Genomic DNA, 20,154 nt, shown 5'->3' on the forward strand with positions numbered 1-20,154 from the left:
TACATAGATCTTTTATAGTTTTAGGTTTACTTTGGGGGACTTAAACTAGGAAGATCTTGACATTAAAATGGCACTGTAAGCATTAGGTTGTGTGCAAAATGTTACTTACTACAATTCCTTCCAGCCGTAGCATTATTTTCATCTTCTCCATAACGACATTGAACTGTCCCATCACAAACCTTATCTATAGGAATGCATTGACCAGACAAAGGACATGACCACTCCCCAGGGCCACATTCTCTCATACCAGTTTCTAGGGGGAACAAATGTAAACATCAGTTTTGGGGTGTTACTTTTACATTGTTTTTTATCTATTTATTTTTCTTTGTAGCTTTGTACAATTAGTGACCCACAATAATTATTTAGCATTTTTTGTAGTTGTAATTTTGTTCTAAATAGTCTATACCATTCCTTATACTATCCTTTCAAACAATGTCTGTGCATTAATGCTGCTTACTGCTTCCCTTGATGAATCCCCAGGCAGTAGCTGTGACATCTCTGTATACAAATCCACTTAACCTTCATAAATCAGATGTCCACAGATGGATAGTTAGGTCCATTTGCATATATAGATTTTTTATAGATAGATATAGATATTTATTTTTATATTTCTATTGGCCATGCTGTCACTGTCAGCCAATAAAAAAATATATAATTTTAGCTACGACTAAGGGATTAAGCCCAAACAGGCATTTTTTTTTTTTTTTTATCTCACATCATTGGCCACACCATGTCAAATTTAAGGAAAGAGTAATGTTAATGTTTCATTTTACCAATAGATTGACATTTCTAGTGAACACTTTTAGCATTTTCTCCCCGTACTATTGTAATATTGTAAAAGATGAGTTATGGTAAACAGTTCATACCACATCCACTCTCATCAGCATTATCATCACAGTCGTCATCCCCATCACAAAGCCAGCTCTGGTGTATACATCGACCACTGGGGCAGGTGAAGTAATCTCCTTTACATGTTGGGTAAGCTGAGAAGCTAAGATAAAAGGAGCATATGAAAAATGATAAGTGTAGGCAGTTTGAAAAAAGGAACAGCATCTTTTAGTAACTAATCAAATATTATAATATGGTAGAGTAGAGCAGTCAACAAAAAGATGATTGATTGCTTTAAAGCGTACCTAAACTCAACATTTTTTTGAGCCTTTAAGACTTGATCATCTAGGAGATCAAGACTAAATGGGAGGGTAGAGTCATGCATACTGGGAGGCTCTGGGTGCCTGTTCTGTGCATGCCCTAATCTCGGACATGCGTAAAAGGGGCATTTTTCGATAAAGGCAAAGAGATGGCTGTCTTTTTTCCCCTTTACAGCGGGCTGCGTCACCTGATATCTCACCTGCGCTTGCTCAGCTCTGGAATGAGGAGGAATTCCAGGACACAAGGGACCAGATCACGGGAAGGACCATCGAGGGACTTGCATGATTGAAGGTAAGTATATATTTTTTGTTTTCGGTTTAGTTCTTTTTTAAGTTACCTAAATTGTATCCTCAGTCAGAGTTTTTTTTTAGCTTTTTTATAGCTTTGGGTAGTTAGGACCCATTCACAACTGTCCATCCCAGTGTGTTGAATTCACCCATGCATGTTAACACTTATTATAACACTATATTTAATGGGTTAACATGCAATGCATTACGGCAGCCAATTCAAATAAATGAATTAAACAAAAATAAATCTAGTATGCATAATTTTTATAATGCAGTGCACCTCATCGTACACAAGAGGGTTATGATCACACTTCATCTAAAACTGGCCTGAAATGTATCCATTTCTATAAAATGTAATGTAATATATATAATATATAAATCTATGCAAGTCTGACTATTCATGTAAACATAATACAAAGATAAAACTAACTAACATAAATATGTCACTGGTTGTGATTTTGGCTATCAAATAAAAGCAGAAGTTTCTGTATCAAGTTATGATCGAGAAAATAAAATAAGAAGTATAATGAACTTTGCTTAAAACTTGCTGGACCTAAATTTATTTAGAGAAATTAAACAATAATAAAAGGAACTTTACTGCAATTTTTTTCATCACTGCCATCTCCACAATCATCGTCATGATCACAGATGAAATCTCGAGGGATACAGTCCCCATTCATACACTGATATTGAGAGTTCAGACATCTTTGTGCTGTAAAAAAAAAATTACAGTCTATGAGAAGGAAGTCTATAGGTTCCCACATCAGGTTCCCATCCCCCTTGTGATATTGCTTACAGTTGTATTCAAAAACATTGATCCTTAAAAAAGAGCACATTCAACTTACTTTATTCTACAATAGTAGTAGTTTTCCTCCAACAAATTTGTATGTAACATTTATTACAGAGATATGAATCTAAATATTATTATTGATTAAATCAAGGCAAACACTTAATCTACAGGAGAACTTTCTGCAATTCTGTTCCAGCCTTGTGCTCTAATCACCTCATTTGACAGCAATGTCAAATCCTGGACTTTTGTGCATTAATAAAACACCCTGTCAGCAATTCAAAAATTTGCAGGTAAAAAGACAGAAAATTCGAGTATATGATGTGTTACCTTGCAGCTTTTTTCCTTTTCTTAAATTGCTTTTTTTCACTTTTAATGTTCCTTTTAAACTTGCTAGAAAATGCAACTCCAGGAAGAGTCAATGCCCTCTCCCTTGTACCTCATATTCTTATACTATGCACTGGCCCACAAACTCTTTTTTTATTTATCTAACTTATCTAACTTTATTTATTTTAATTTACTTTTTTATGTAGCTGCCAAGGAAAAAAAAAAGAAAAGATCTACATACTGCAGTTGGCTTCATCTGAAGCATCCCTGCAGTGGACAATCCCATCACACCGCTGACTTGTATTGAAACAGGCTCCATTGGCGCAAGAAAGCTGAGTGCACACAGGATATTCTGCAAGAAAGACAAACAGAACATATACTCATGTTGTTTAGCTTAAACACGTATATATTGACTATGAATAGGTATCAGAACATGAAAGAATTTTCTTAAAATTGAAAGTATCTGTATGTCTTATTTCCATACAAACCCGAAAAAACAAGAGGCTCATTTCATTTTCTGATCATAGTGATTATTGTGACATAGTACAATGTTTGGATACTGTGAAGCACATATATAAAAATACAGAAATAGGAACACCAGTAGAAAAAAAATCTACTGAATGATAAAATGAAAAGCAGCTTCTGTTGCAAAACTTACCTTCAATCCAGAAATGTCTCGAGAGTACATCAATTTTACCACTCTGGTAAAATTTAATTTGAATGTCAAGTTTGAATTATAGCCAACATAATTCAACGCACTTTGCACACGGACTGGTTAGCTATGTGTGCTTCTTCTTCCTCCCCTACACTGTCTGCTGTACAGGCTGATTTGTCCAATTTAGCTACCTACATTATTTGCATCTTAACAAATTATTGATGTAATAATAAATATATGGAGCTGTACCATTGGTGTATTTTATATCTACAGTCTAATGTTCAGCGTTCAGTTTTATGCGAAGACAGTAAATATTTTCAAGCAAACTCAAGGTTTTTTTAAAAGATTTCCAGGAAGCACACTGTAAATCTGTAAAGTGGTAATATGCTCAGAATGGGGACCAGTAGGTGTATTTCCAATAATAGATTGGCAGATAATTTCCATGATAGCAAAGCACAGGATTAACTATACAGGTAGATAAAGAGCAGAGCCTGATAAACGGGTGCCTGAAATTTCAGGAAATAAGATTTATGCTGCCTGCCAGCAGATTAATCCATAACAAAACCACATTATGTGGTTCACACTGGCAAGATTAGGTAAAATGATACATGGCGGTTTTAGAGGTCATAGGCTAAAATGTGATATTCAGGAACTAATCAGAACACCTGCTGAATCCTTCAACAGAGGGACAAAGAACAAGAATGACATCATTACAAGATTACATTTTACTGCAGATGTTGCAAATTGTATTTGCTACATACAGCGTTGTTATACCACAAATAATATGACTTGGTAACCATCCTGGCCATTTATACCCCTAAAATTCGATGTTTGTTTTTTTTTGTTTTTTTTAAATATGTGTACATGTATATATAAATATATATATATATATACAATATGTAAAATATCATGGTATATTAGAAAAATGTAAAATAAACCTTTCTTGAAAGAAATTTGGTGCTGCATTGCTGTACTCCTGGAAATGCTGATGCAACAGTTTCATATAGAGCAGGGGTGTCCAAACTTTTTGCAAAGAAAATAAGGCCAGATTTGGTGAGGTGAAGATGTGTGCGGGCCAACCACTAACCAGGTGTTAGTGTGGGCATGGTCTGCGCGGGACCCACAGAGCACACGCCCACCAGGGTGACTTGAAGGATTCCCTATGCACGAGGTCCAGTGTAAGTGTGGGCTCCATGCAGAGCACGTTCTTGAAATCAGAGTGGGTGTGGTCCATGCGGGTCCTGCACAGCACTTGCCCACTATAATGACATAGGGGATTCCCTGATTATGCCCGCTGATTATGCCTGCTGAGTAGCTGGCCAATAATTCCAAGGCGGTTGATCAACTCCAATGAAATATAAAATAGCTTTTTTGTACAGGTGTATTTTATACACCCATGCTGGCAGGTCGCATATTATTGATTTAATGACAGAGGCTGTGGGTCAGACTTTGCACATGCCTGCTTTAGGTCTATGCAGAAAACCCCACAAAGGGGGTGCCCTTTCATTGTAATGGATTTAATTCAGAGGCTTTGCAAGGGCAAAGGTTTGATTTTTCCCCAGGATTCAGCTATAAATTTCCAAGTAGGATTAGAAAAAGTCCTACAAAGCATGAGATACGAAAATGACAGTCACTAATTAACCCTAAGATGGCTGCTTCCATTCACTTTATATGCCATTCTTACAAAACAGACTCTTGTTGCCAACAAATATATGTGACCTGTTTCCTATCACATCTTCTACTAGCCAGAATATAGAAAGCAGAAAATGGAGTTTTTATCAAAGTGTGATTTGTGTAATTCCCCCTTTTTTTCTATATTTTGATTCCCTCTTCTGGTTACCTCTAGACATAAGATAATTATAACTTAGTGGAGAAAGGGGTGTGAGAGAGGTTCAGAGGAATCAGAGGGTTCTTTAGCGTTCCTGAAACACAAAACCATTTCCTCCTTTCTGGTGGTCAGTATAATTAAAAGTAGTTCTGCATAAAAAGCATAAAAATCACGCCACATCCAATTCCACCTCCTTACAAAAATGATTAATAAAATTTTGACATGAAACAAATAATGGAGAGCAAGGTGATAAATCCAGCCTCACTACTTGGCACATTTTTTCTTATCAGTGTATAGTACACACTAATGACAGATATTCTTCTGCGCATTCATGCATCTACTGACCATTATAAAGAGCTGTAGCTATTCCATGTATATGTTTTTATATATTTTAATGTTGCTAGTCTTTTAGGCTAGGATAGACTCTGATGTACAGAGATATACAGTTACTGCTTCCACATTTATTTGTTAAAGTAAGTTATTTACACTTCTGCTTTTAAGAGATTAACAAGAAAGTTTTAAGGGAGGTTCCTCTTGGCATGAGTATAATTTCCCTATCATAACTATGACAATATAATATGATTAATATAATGAAGATTCACTGGTCTACTAGGCATATAACACATCCCAATACTGAACAATACACTGATGAAGTAGGAGCTTGTTCCCACAAAACTGATGCAATAATGCACATTTGGCATGCACACATTTTTGTGTTAACACTATTGGTGCCATCGACATTATTTGGAGTTGGAGTTGACGATGTTAATAAAACCTCTAAATAAACCTACCTGCACGCTGTAGCTATGCACTACCATGGATTTCTGTGAGTGGCAATTTGCATTATGCAGTGCATTATGCATTTATTTCTGTGCATTAGGCACTCTATTTAATTAAAAATGAACAGCCCTAATTCAATGCATGCCAAGTGTATGTCAATACTTCAGACACAAGGCATCAAAAACTCATCAGACAGCCTATGGTGAACCAGCCCCAACATGTAAAGTGGAAAGTGGAGCGTCAGACAAAGGACAGGTTCACACCTGCTATGTGATTGCTCAATTTTGAGCAGCTCCCTGTGGCTGGCACCTTGCCAACCATTCGAGGACTCTCACTTCAAAAACAACCAGTGTCTTCACATGTGACCCTACTCATTCCCTATGGGGGATACTACAGGGAAAAGTTACTCTCCCCATGCGGCAGTGTTTCCTGGTACGAGGAAGCAGTAAACCCCTCACAACCTCACTGCCAGTGTGAATTAGCCCTTACTTTGGCTATGTTTTTTCATCTTCCTACTTTCCTTGGTTCGTATTATTTTTTTTTTGTCAGTTCACTCACTCCCTGGAGCTAAATTTATAACCAATGAGGAATGAATAAAGATATAAAAGGTTGGGCAGATGAATTAGGGAGATATTTTGGTTTTTCAGGAATAACATGTGTCATCTCTCTTGTCATACTGCAAGGAAACCTTTGTAAACCACTTATGTTTGAAAAGAATTACAAACCCTAAAGCATGTGAACTGATACACATACATGTATTATCTTTGTCTATTTAGTTGAAAAGTACTATGTAAGGTTACTTTATTTCCTAGCACATTAGGGAAAATTCTTTGCCACTCTTTGCTTGCACTGTCAATGCAAACTGTGATATGCAAGGAATGTTATCACCACAGGAGACGGTAATGGCTATTTCACATAAAACAGCAGCGCACTGTTGGATGAAAAAGACACTTCATCTACTCTAATTAAATGGGTTATAGCTACAACATTGCTCAGATGTTTATCTGAGTCTGCATGGGTAGTTTTTCTTCCAAGCTAATCCCATTAGCTGCAAAGTGGACTGGGCTTTAAAAACTTCTTGTGCCATTTTATGACCTGTCCAAGAGCCGAGTTACTTAATATTGGGAGAATTTTTCACTTGACTGGCCTCTAAAATAATATACCTTAGTCAAATGTGAGTTCTTATCTTCTGCTTGGCTTGAACTAACCAAGCACAGAATGGCTGGGCCAGGAATACTGTGTACCGCTCACGAATTGGGGAGGGGGGGGCATCTTTTTACTTTAAAAAGCAAGGGGACCTTGGAGCTGCAAATCTGCTTTGCTTACTTGGGAACGGCTTCCTCTATTTAATTGAAAGCCTTTGAAGCTAATCCAACAGATACAATATTTTTTTACTCATGTTGTCTACAAAGTGATATAAGCAAAGAATAGTGCAAGTGCTGAATATGGTAACAGGAGTCTAAAATGCTCAGAGAGAATCCTATACAAACATGAATCTGTTCATGTTAAAAAAAAGGGACAGACTGGAGTATGCTCTGCAAGTTTAAAATGTACATAAACCCAAAATATGAACCTTTTTACTTGGTCTCCTTTGGGCTATAAAATATCTAATTTAAAGCATTTGTTCACTTAAATACTTCAGGATCATGTAGGAAATCTGGTGAACATCCAAGTCTTACATAACCTCTCCCCTGTATGTTATGGACAATAGAGAAAAGGTTGGATTTTGTAGCCCTCTTTGTTGTTGTTGCCCTGATAGAGAATGATGGATGAATGTTGTCATTCTAGGACTTTAAAGCTACATACACACATCAGATTATTCTCACCCAAGACTAATGGTCGTGCTCATCTCAGGTGAAAATCTGACATGTGCACAGTGGCACATACACACACACATACACACACATACAATAGTATCAATCTGCTGGGGCTGATTAGGAGTTACTGCTGGGCAATTCAATGTAGGTGAGCACAGCAGGGTGCCGCACGCTCATCCTCCCCTCAGCATTGAACTGTGTGTACAGCATTTGTTCATACCAAAAATTACAGGTGATGGTCAAAAACTACGGACAAACTATGGGTGGTGGTCAGAGACTGCAGATATATTACAGGAGATGATCAGACACTGTAAACATTGTCTTGAAATGGATATACACTGCAGACATTGTCTGGGAGATGATCACAGACTGCAGACATTGTCTAGGACAGTGGCCGCCAACCTTTCGGACCTCATGGAGCACTAAATTCATATTTTAAATCCTCTGCATGCGTGTGTCATTTAAAGGGGAAGAAACGTCCCCCAGAGTTATGTGATGATGCCAGAACCCACCCACTCTCGCTCGCAGGCTCAGACCTGCTTGCTTAAACATCCTGGGGGGACAGTACCGCAGGGCTGTGACTACACAGAACATGATCAGTGGGGTCAGGAGAAGGACCCTGCTGGGGGTCGCACCAGGCAGGACCACGGTTGGCGACTGGTGGTCTAGGAGATGGTCAGAGACTGCAGACATTGGGCAGGAGATGGTCAGAACCTGCAGACACACTTCAGGAAATAGTCAGAGACTGTGGACATACTGCAGAAGATGGTCAGAGACTACAGACATACTATAGGTGATGGTCACAGACTACAGACATACTATATGAGATGGTCAGAGACTGCAGACATACTACAAGTGATGGTCAGAGACTACAGACATACTATAGGAAATGGTCAGGGACTACAGACATGCTAAAGGAGATGGTTAGAGACTACAGACATACTAAAGGAGATGGTCAGAGACTACAGACATACTATAAGAGTTAGTCAGAGACTACAGATATACTATAGGAGATGGTCAGAGACTGCAGACAAAATACAGGTAATGGTTAAAGACTGTAAACACACTAGAGGTGATGGCCAGAGACTGTGTACATGCTATGGGATTGGTTGGAAGCTGGGGGTATACATAAGGAGACATTGATAGACTAGATATACTAGTGGTAAATAGGTAAGGAGAACATAGACTGTCTTCTAGGGCCCTGATGGTTGCACAAAAATGCCTGACTGGGCTAGTTGGGGAGGATATCATAGACCTGCAGGATGAGCAATGTATTGTGGTCTTTATGCTATGATTTGCATGCCCCTATGAGTTTAATATTGTTAAACTTGCAGAGTTGCTGGATCTGCCCTGGCACCATATTTTTCTTTTCTCTAAAGACCTATTGTTCCAGGTTTACATTATTAATAAAATAATTGTTGGATCTACTTTGAAATAAATACATAGCAGGTATTGTTTTGGATGTCCAGACACAACACTTTTCCTTTCTCTAAAGACTATTTGTTTCACCTTGATACCGGCTTTACCGGATTTCATGCTTTTGGATTCTTCCAGGACAAAAGAAGACATTGAAACTCTATTTAGACAATAACTCTTTTACTGAAGATGTGATTATGTCATGCTTTTGTGTTTATTCACACCACATTTATAGCAAATTTTTATTTCACAACTGCAAATATAATTGTACAGTTCTTTGTTTGTTTTGTTTGTTTTCCTAAAATGTTCACATTACTTTTACTGTAGCTTTTACAAAAACAGAAACTAACATTCGTGCAACTCCAGATTCCCTATTATGGCCTGAAAACACAACATTTTTGTGCATTAAGTTGTGCCAGTCTTGCCATGGTTTTTACTAAAGTACTTAACAATTCACATTGCCCTTTTTGTCCACAGCAGGACAGGAAGGGCTAAATGGTTTCTTTGAGCTAACATAGAGAGCACAGAACAGGTCTAAATTTCTACAAGATTTTTTTAATTTGTTTGTTTACTTTCAATATATCTGTTGAGTCTTCCAAGTTTGTTTACTTAGCAATTACAAGCTTATCATCTGCTCTACAACATCAAATATAATACCAGGGAACTTATTGGAACCTAATATTATTCATATTCCTATTGGTAAAAAGTTTCTCTTCCTAGGAGTAGTAGCAGTATGAAAAATCTATTGAAGCAGAAGGAAACCTTTGAATTGACTTCCAAATTAAAATTGTCCTGTAGCATATCCATAGTCTCTTGTTGCATGTCTGCAGTCTCTGAGCATCACCTGTAGCAATGGTATAGTCTCCATCCTTTTCCTGTTCCAACTGAAAGAGTTTTGTAGCATTACATTTGCTACATTTTCATGCATATTCCTCTTAGGTGTTGTAAGGGCTGCACTGGAGGGTCACTTTATCTGTAAATACTTAAATTTTGGGTCATGTACCTTCTTTAAAGCCTATATATTAAGGACTTTCATGTTTACTTTCATTTCTGGATTGACATGGGATTTAGCAGCTTCCCGTGACAACTCTGCAGCCCTCTTCCTGCTAAATACACAAGAGAAATTTGAACACTTATTAGTTATATTATACTGTGACAATGGTATTAAGGACTTACGGCAGTTACGTTCGTCTGAGCCATCTGTGCAGTCTTTCGTTCGGTCACACTTGTAGGCTGCTGGAATACACTGACCACTGGTGCATGTAAACTGTTGACTGGAGCAAGTTCTACCAGCTAGAAAAATAATGTCATTATAGCTGTACCAGGTATACAGATTTATATACAACACAGTAAAAATTGTAAACCCTTATTTCCAGTAAATTTACATTTTTTTTGCAAGGTTTTTGTTGTGCATGATTAAAGCCAAGCCATTCTACTTTATAGTTCTGTAGGTACAGTTTTTTTATTCATGCACTGCAAAGCATAATGACTATGTACAAAGAGACCTGACACTTAGTAACCCATCATATTTTAACTAGTGCCTTTTTTGGAACTGCTGGGGAACTAAAAGCCTCTTGGTCTCTTGATATCTCTAACAACATATGAGCTCTCTATTGAAAATATATCTAAAGGTAATTTACTAGGTCTACACACCTTGGAGATGCCTTTCCCCTTGTTGGCACTTTTAAATATATTATATAATAAAAAAGGTAGCAGGAGGAGCTGTGAGAGGAGCTGTGAGCTGTGAAATTATGGCTTGAGATATTGAAGTTGGAAAATCTATGATATAAAAGAATCAAAGGGCTCTCACCACTCCCCAGGCAATACCAACCTAAAATATCACTTTTGGGTGGCTCAGTCCTTTCACTTTTATTAATGCACCCTTGCTCTATTGGTTCTGTTGAATTACATTCAGTGTAGTTTGCTGTCATTATGATCAGAATTTATTTAATTTCTTAAAATATCCAAATATACAGTGAATGCTTTCTGATCCTAATATGCATGTGCCCTATTGCAAATGCCTGCAGGCATTCACTTACGACAGTGCTGTTCATCAGAGCCGTCATTACAGTCTTCTTCATCATCGCAGACCCACGATCGAGTGATGCATTCTCCATCACCACACCGGAACTGACTTGATGCACAAGAGCGTGGAGCTGATAGAATAAATCATATAGTAAATCTTAAAAAAAAACGAATGTACAAAATAAAAAAAGTTTTGTGTTCTGATAATATTAGGATATGCTACTGAAACTTAAAATCCATCATGAAGTAACCCATAGCATTTAGAGTTTACCCAATTCTAAATGCACCCAAAAGCAGATGTGTTGCATTAAACTACAATAAGAGTAAAATGATCTTTTTATTGTATGGAAAATGGAAATTAAATATATGAGTGCTAATAAGTAATAAATTTTTTAGTCCAAATATGTGTAGGGATGTGTTACCCAATAACCTTGCCATGTTTGAGTTTGCCTCTTGCCGAATACTGCAGAGCATGTTGTATGCCTGTTGTTAGGCTCCAGTGTTTGCCCTCTTGCATTTCTAGCTAGAAAAAAATAACTCAACAAACTGTTCCAGTTGTATCTGCATGCCCCAGTTGAAACCCACCCAGACAGCCAAAGAGCTATAAGATGTTTGGAGATGATTTCCCATCCTCCTATTCTAAAAGTGCTTGAAACACAATAATGGATTGGACCTACGTTATTGAAAGCTTCAAGTATGTGCAACTGCCTGGGAACAAAGTGTTCTTAGGCACCAGTCCCATTTGCAAAGACAAAGCCCTTCTAATAGGAGACACAATAAAGAATATTCTGCTAGTATACCTACCTGACACCTGTCTTCATATTATCTTTTTGAAAGTCCAATCACAGACATTCAGGCTCATTGTCGGTAGTATGAACCAATATTATTACTATAGAAATGCACAATGGTATTAATCCATCATATATGTAATAATTTGCAGTTGATGCAGAATGTGTTTTTACAGTGTATAAGAGAAGGACAGTACAAAGCAAAACGCAAGACCATGCTGAAGCTCTCATGAGGCAAAGAACAAGAAGCAAGCTGCAATAGGACAGAGTGGTATCACCCTTTGGCTACACAGAGCTGCAGGGTTTTTTTCTGCACTGTACTAGAGAGTTTTGTTTGGACCATTAAGCATTCAAAAAATAAATATGAATTCATATGAAGCTTCATTTGCAAACATCTATTAAATGAGTTCATGTATACTAATACACAGGGTAATATAAACTAATACATTTTTCTTTTTAGGTGTGAGGAAACAAATATTGGTACTCACGGCAGCCAGTCTCATCAGAATTATCTGTACAGTCTGCAGACCCATCACACCTCCAGCCTAATGGAATACAGCGTCCATTGGAACAGCGGAAATCACTTGATGAACATGCTAGACAAAGCAACACGAAACATGATAAATAACAGATTGACAAACATGAGACCTTAAAAAAAGAGGTTAAAAAAGAAAGAAAACTGCCAAAGACCAAATAAAACATATAACCAACTCATAAAGTGTCTCTAACCACTCTAAGGCTACGTACACACTTCCAATTATTATCGTCGGAAAACGAACGACGAACGTTCCTGCACGATATATATGAACGATCGTATAGCACCGATACTGCACATAGAGGTAACGACACGATCGTTCGTAGATATTGTACACACAATAGATACGATCGTTTAAGCGATAGAGGAACTATGTGCAAGACAGGAAAGTGAACGGACGTTCGTTCATCACGCATGCTCTGAACATGGACGATCAACGAACGACCGTACACACGAACGATGTTCAACGATCGTCGTCCAATCCGATCCGCCGGTCCGGTCGTTCGTTTCCAGCGACTTTCCTCATTCGTCGGCGTCGTTGGTTACTTTTTTACGAACGATTTTTTGCCCAATCGATCGTTCGTCGTTCGATTGGAACGATAAAAATTGGAAATGTGTACGCACCTTTAGAAAGTTGGTGTTTAATTGCTATGGTATCTCTTAAAGTGAAGGAAATATCTGATGTCACTGCAGCAAGTGTGCAACTGGAAGAGTTCCCCTTTATTCCTGTTCTGATTACAGCTCAGCATTTTAGATTTGTCATCTCTTTCAGCACTTGTAAGAACATGGGGGAATCTTCACACAAGGGCTTTAGATACACTTGAAATAATCAACATAGTGATGTTTGTCATATTAAACAATGTCTTATTATTATTTTTGGTATTGATAATAATATTATTAATAAGCCAAATGTATATATTGCTAACATTTTATGCAGCACTGCACATTATATAAGAACTGCAAATGACAGACAGGTACAAACAATGACAAAGGAGGAGGGAAGCACCTTGCCTTAAAGAGCTGATAATCGTACAGTGCTGCATAATATGTTTGGTGCTTTATATATAAAGGTAATAATAATAACCAATCTCATTTTCCTTTTACTTTAAGAAATAAACGGATGCTTTTTAACTGTGTCTTGTTATAATAATGTAATTTTTTTTCACCTTTTTTCACCTATCAAGTGTCTGTACAATCCAGCAAAGGCTGCAGCTTTGCTAAATCAGAGTACACCGAGTATTCAGATACAGTTTATAACATCTGCAAAGTAGCAAAATAGAGAATTTGTCTATACAAACAATTATTCAAGTATAGCTATGATAAGAAATAATGAGATGCTATTGGAAACCATTATACTTTACTTTTGTACCACAATATAAGTAATACAATCACACACATATGATAGATAAATACTGATATAAGTAATAAAATAACACACTAATGATAGATAAATAATAACAGTATTGAAATAAATATTTCAATACTGTTATTATGATTTTGTTTCCTTATGTTACGTGTTACAATCAATGAGCAGGAAGCTAAAACATGTCAGTGTGAAGTTACGATCTGCTTGGTGCTTATAACTTACTCTTAAGTGATTGTCTTACTATGACATCCTGATTTATAACGTATGTTGCAAGTGGTCAGAAATTTCCCCTGGTTTAATGGTGGTACAGGGTGGTACAGAAATATGTGTACACCCAAATACCTTCTATGGAATAATGTATGGTGGAGGTTGGTGGTACAGGTCTGGGGTTGGTGGTGCAGGGCTCTTATCAAACCACCTTTACAGCACAACAGCCTCCCTTGCAGAAAACACTTTGATGGAATGTACAAATGAATGCTGGAATCTCTGAGCTCTATCATTGAGCAGAGTTGGACAAGATTAGAAATTTACTAAGCCTGCTGATTAAGAAAAAAAAAACAAAAAAGACGTTGAGATGTTTAAATAAAGTTACCTTTCTAGTAATTGCATTCCAGGAACGGAAATTACAATATGACACTATATTTACAGTATACTGTGTGTATATATATATATATATATATATATATATATAAATATATATATAAAACATAAAATGCATTGCAAAATGCACTGGGAAAAAATGTACACATACTGCACTTTTTTGCAGCGCATTGCATTATAAGCACTAATATGCATAAAAATGCATTTAGAAGGCATGAAAGAAGAAGTTAATGAAAAAAACTGTACAAAATATGACTAAAAAATCAAGACAAAAAGCAGAGCACAGTAAAATGAAGTATGGTAAAATTACACATGCATGTTTTTACATACACAATAGTGTGAATGAGTGTCCTCTACTCCTCCTGTGTCACTGATTGTATCTGTCTGTCATTTGCAACCCCTATTTAATGTACAATGTTCAATATGTTGGTGATATATTAATCCTGTTTAATATTAATAATAATAACAATAATATTAATAATAAAATGAGCCATAAATGCATCTCTCTACCTTCTCTTGCTGATGGAAGAATATTCTCTTATTTTACCATAATAGAATTTACCAGGACTTAGCCAAAGTTCTACTGATATGTGTGAGGATTAATGCTTATATTGCTTTCTATGTACCTAACACAGGTATTTCCCCCCAATTTCAGTTCCTGCTGTCACCTGCACAGAAAGTAAAAGTTTAATCCCAATGAGGACACAACACAACATATACAGGTGTAAAAACATGGCGTAATATATTTTGGTGCTATATAAATACTGTTTATTAATAATAATAACAATACTTATAAAGGGGGCTCAGTTCTTAGCACTCCCCCATTGCAGGATGTCTCATTTTTTTAATTTCAGCCAGGACATGCTGTACAGGGTTTGCATGGTATTCCAATGTTTGCATGGGTTTCCTTCCAAAAACATAGGTAGGTTCATTGGCTTTCCCCAAAACTCACATAAGGCTACATTAGGGGCATTAAGCTATACATGCCAAATGATTGTTGCTCCAAGAGAAACAGCTCAAAAATCTAGTATATATACTTTTCAATGGAGGACTGCAGAACAGAGTGCCCCTCGGTTGTCTTCCCCCCTCCCTGCTCCTTAGAACAGAATGGCGCCCCGTGTACAGAGTTCATTTGTGGTTTTGTCACTAGCAACAATCATGAAAGATTGTTTGCAGCAACAAACGTTGTATGTCTGTACAGGGATGTAGTAGGGACATCACATTGTAAGCTCCCCTGAGGGATGTGACTAGGAATAATGTAAAGCACTGGGTAATATGTTGGTGCTATTTAAATAAATAGGAATAACAAAAAGCATTTTATTGCCATCTCTGTTGGAAAGTTTTCTCTTCACTTTCTGTCCCAGCAGTCATCAGGATAGCCTCATAAAACCTGACAGGGGTTCTGAACTCTTAACACTCTATCCAATCCCAACAAAAACAAAGTACAACATCACAACCAAAGAAGGACATCATCAGGACATCATCAATATTGTCAGGAAGGGACTCTGATCTTTACACTACAGAACTACAGCAGCAACCTGAATATTCAACATCAGACATTGAGTTGTGTGTGTGTGTGTGTGGGGGGGGTTCAGGCATCTAATACATTGGGATTTGTTGGGTTCTCCACTTTTAAAGGAAAATGAAGATTGTTGTCACTGGGCAGGACTAGTAAGTATTATTACTCTTCTTTTGCAGGCTTAAACTGTAGAAGTTATGGGCTGACATAGGGAGGTGCAAAGTGTGCCGCTGTCTGAGGGAGTCCGAACATTCCTAAGCCAACAGGAGCCTCAGTGGGGACCAAATCAGTTCTGCACAGGGGCCAACTGTTTGTTATATCCAACACTGGTGGAAAGTAGGGGTGAATTTAAAGACAACACAACACCTTTTGTCATTTCCACCTAGATTCATATCCAATAAAACATTCAGATTATTATTAATATCCAGTAAATACATAGTGCCAACATATTATGCACAGTCAAGTCACTGGCTGTCCCGTACAATCTAATGTCCCTACCATAGTCATATGTCATTACCACAGTCTAAGGTCAACATGGGGGGAAGCTAATTAACCTTACTGTATGTTTTTGGAATGTATAAGGAAGCCAGAATACCCGTGGGGGAAACCATTGCAAACACAGAGATATTAGCAGCCAACCAATTGCAATACAATGATTTTTTGGGTTAGGTTAGGAATGTTTTGGTAAATACTAAAGAAAAGTATGCAAGTTTTCTTGTGTACAAATGATCCTGTGCATCAGATTGGAATTCTGTTTGCTTTCTATCCAGGTAAAATAACTGAATAGGCAGGATTACATACATGTGTGTGCAAAATTGGCAGCAGATCTGCTCCTGTGTTCTAAGCCTTACTTTACAGCCCTAGAAGACTTTCCACAAATTCAACGTCTGTATATAACACAAGGAGTGAGACAGAATGGCTGAGCTGTGAGCATTCCATCGCCCGACACTGAGCACAGATCAGGACACTGTGCCATGTGAGTGTAATGTGTTTAGTAGCCAGGAAATCATTGCAAACAACCTCACACTTCAGATTAGCAGATGAATGAACTCAGAAAAGTATCTGGGGGAAGGGTGACATGCAATCAAATAATAGGCTCAAATCAGCTTTATGTGCCAGGTTCACCTTTTTAAAGGAAATCCCGGAAGTTCTTATTACAGCTTTTGTTTTCTGATGACTGAAATGTGATTTAAAACAACCTCAGCATTGCAGCATGTGAAGGCAACAAACGAATCTGAGATGAATCCAAAGTAAAAATCTATATCTGACTAATTGCAACAAAGTGATTTTCTCTCCTTGGTCAGTTATGAAGAAATCAAATGTGTTGATCAATTGTAATCTAAAGTACACATGCTGTATCATGTGCACAAAAGACTAATTATATCAATGGGGAAACCTACATTAATACACGTGAAAAATCTTAAGAATGTGCTGAGAACTGCACTACATTCATGTTAATTCTGTTTTTGTATAAAGCAGAGAATCTCACTTTCACCAAACATTCTCTAGTGAAGAATCTTCTAAGTCCATTTTTTCAGTCATTGACATATGACTATGGTAGGGACATTAGATTGTTAGCCCCTTTGAGGGAAAGCAAGGGATATGACTATGGACTTTGTACAGCACTGAGTAATATGTAGACGCTATATAAATACTGTGTAATAATATTATATATTAAATATATTTTTTTAATATGCACTGTATTACACCATATACTAAAGTAAATTTGTTACCACATGTTTTGGGTATATTGACCCACTAGGAAATACAAACTATGTAATCTGGTCCCCGGATGAAAAAGACAAAAACAGTTAATAAAATGATATCTACAAATATGAAAAGAACATAATATAAAAATAACAAGAACATAACATAATAAAAGAACATAACATAAAGATATATTTTTGTTTTGTCTGGGCCTGCGAAAATTTTCCTCAGCCCAGCCAGAAAAAGATATGATCTATTATCCTGTACAGCACCTAGGACAGCAGCAGCTTGTAATGATTTATTTGTGGATACTGAGATAATATTATATATATGACAACATTTATTTATCACATTAATATCTAAATCAAATTGTTTACAGGCCAAGGCGAAACTTAAAAAAAAAAATATTAGTACATATAAAGAAGGGGTACAGTTATCAAATATATACTTACTAAGGCTGATGTCCTTGACTTTGACCCTCCAAAGTGGCATTTTACTGGGCAAGGCCATAGATCTACTTTGGCTTCCAGTCTCATAGACAGCAATAGGAGCCGGGTTTACAAAGGTGAATGTAAACCTCAAGCTTGGCAGATCATTCAGTGGGTCACAGTAAGTATTTTTACTTGTTGGCACATTCCATATAGAGAGTGACATTTACATATTCTTCTTGGTTGTGATGTGGGGGTAATATATTTACTTTATTAAATATATTTTAAGTATTGATCGGATCAGGGAAGAAAGAGTAAGTGACATGTCAGATGCACGATTCTGCAGTATTTCCAGCAGAATCACAATTCATTGGCATTTATTTACCCTAATAGTATCAAACGGTGGATTGGAAAGTTCCTGAATCTCACTCACTAGTGCAGTACAAAGGACAGTGCATTAGTCCAGCTAGTATGGAAACAGTCCAGCAAAATGGAAAAATTGTTGCCAGCAATAGGATCATTGATGTAGGTCTCCAGTTAGATTTTACTGATGTATGTGGATCCATTGGTGACATCCCCTCTTTTCCATGATATATGTCAGTCTCTCAATGTGATCCACAAGGAGCCAAACAAAACAGGACTGCACAGTAACCTGGTTGTTTGAGTGGCCTTATTTAGGATTTTCCCTTGTCTTGAAGTGATTGTTTCTCACTTCCTGGTGTCTCCAGGAAGTAAGGAAACATTTCTTGCAAATGGCAAAAAATGAGCTTTACCTATTCCCTACAGTTACACATGCATCTGGCTTTAGATATGTCTAATTAAAACAAATAACAAAAAGACACATATCTATATGACAATTTATTTGGTTTTGTTCAGTTTGCCATACATAATACTTTTACTGGCTGCTAGAGGTATCTACATGCCTTTGCTGGGCTGTCTTTTCTTCCCTGAAAAAGGAATTTTTCTTAAAATAACACATCAATTTTCACTTTAAATCACTTGGAGCGGACTACTAGACAACAGTTATTGCAAAACAATAGTGCTTCAGTGCTGGCCTGGAAATGAGAATGCTGATTGGGCAGTAGACCAGAAATGAGTTACAAAATCTTTTATAGCACAAGCTTATCAGGTCAAAAGTTCCCTGTCTATAATGACTGGTGCAGACAATGTTACACTCATGAGTGTGGATAATTAATATCAATAGGTTCATAAAATCTACAGAAATGAGACACAAATTGCTGCCATACACATTGCCATAGAACTAATCATTAAGCGTACCTAATTGACCTGCTCATTTGAACTATTTAAACCTAATATGGAAAGTGATGAAAGTAATAGCCCTATGAACAATAAAATAGTTACATGGAGAGTACAGATACTGCTCCACCTGACTAATGATAATAAAACTGATGTCAAGGAAGGCAATGAAATACATTTATTGGTCTAGTACAGGGGTCAGAAAACTTCAGCCTTTAGGCCAGATACGGCCTAGCCAGTAGTTTGTTCTGGCTTAAGGCCCCCTGGCCAGTCCAGCCTAATGCCGGCTGGCAACCCGCGGTGGAGCCAGAACTACCGAAACCGCTGGAGCTGCATGTGGCTTTTGAGCCTCCGTGTGGTGGCTCCCTTCCCTATTTACTGCGACCGGCGTTAACACTTCTGCCGCCAGGGTAAATAGGAAACATTCCCTCTCCTCCCTATATATTGCGGAGGAGAAGGTTTTCCCTTCAGGGGGCATTCATGGTGGGGGGCGCAGCCATTAGGGCGGGACTCAAGAGAGTCCAGCCTAGTGTGCTCCTGCCAACCCCTGAAATGGCCTAGTGGCCAAAAAAGTTTGCTGATCTCGGGTGTAGTATGTTCAAAAATCAGGGAAAAGTTTATTTTTGAACCTTATTTTCCACCATAATGGTGATCGACTGTAATTTTTACCCCTATTTAATGTACGGCACTACTAATGTACGGTAATATGTTGGCACTATATAAACACAATTTATTAATACCATTACTAATAATAATATAAATGTAAAATTAAAATAATAGGAATTTGGAAAAAGTACGAATTTGGAAAAAGTGGCAATCATTTACTCTATTCATTTGAATGGGGCTTCTGATTACCAGTTTAGGTTAATTACCTTATTCACTG

General features: G+C 37.3%; 1 protein-coding gene across 1 annotated transcript in view; it reads right to left on the reverse strand.

The window, feature by feature from the left end:
• LRP2 (LDL receptor related protein 2) overlaps positions 1-20,154 on the reverse strand; it is a 118,921-nt gene that overhangs the window by 81,840 nt on the left and 16,927 nt on the right. The window contains 7 exon segments of the mRNA XM_072419091.1: positions 110-253; positions 867-983; positions 2,035-2,148; positions 2,792-2,902; positions 10,223-10,339; positions 11,086-11,202; positions 12,348-12,455. Of these exon segments, the coding sequence (XP_072275192.1) occupies positions 110-253; positions 867-983; positions 2,035-2,148; positions 2,792-2,902; positions 10,223-10,339; positions 11,086-11,202; positions 12,348-12,455 (828 nt within the window).

Source organism: Pyxicephalus adspersus, chromosome 7 (assembly GCF_032062135.1).
Source record: "Pyxicephalus adspersus chromosome 7, UCB_Pads_2.0, whole genome shotgun sequence".
NCBI lineage: Eukaryota > Metazoa > Chordata > Amphibia > Anura > Pyxicephalidae > Pyxicephalus > Pyxicephalus adspersus.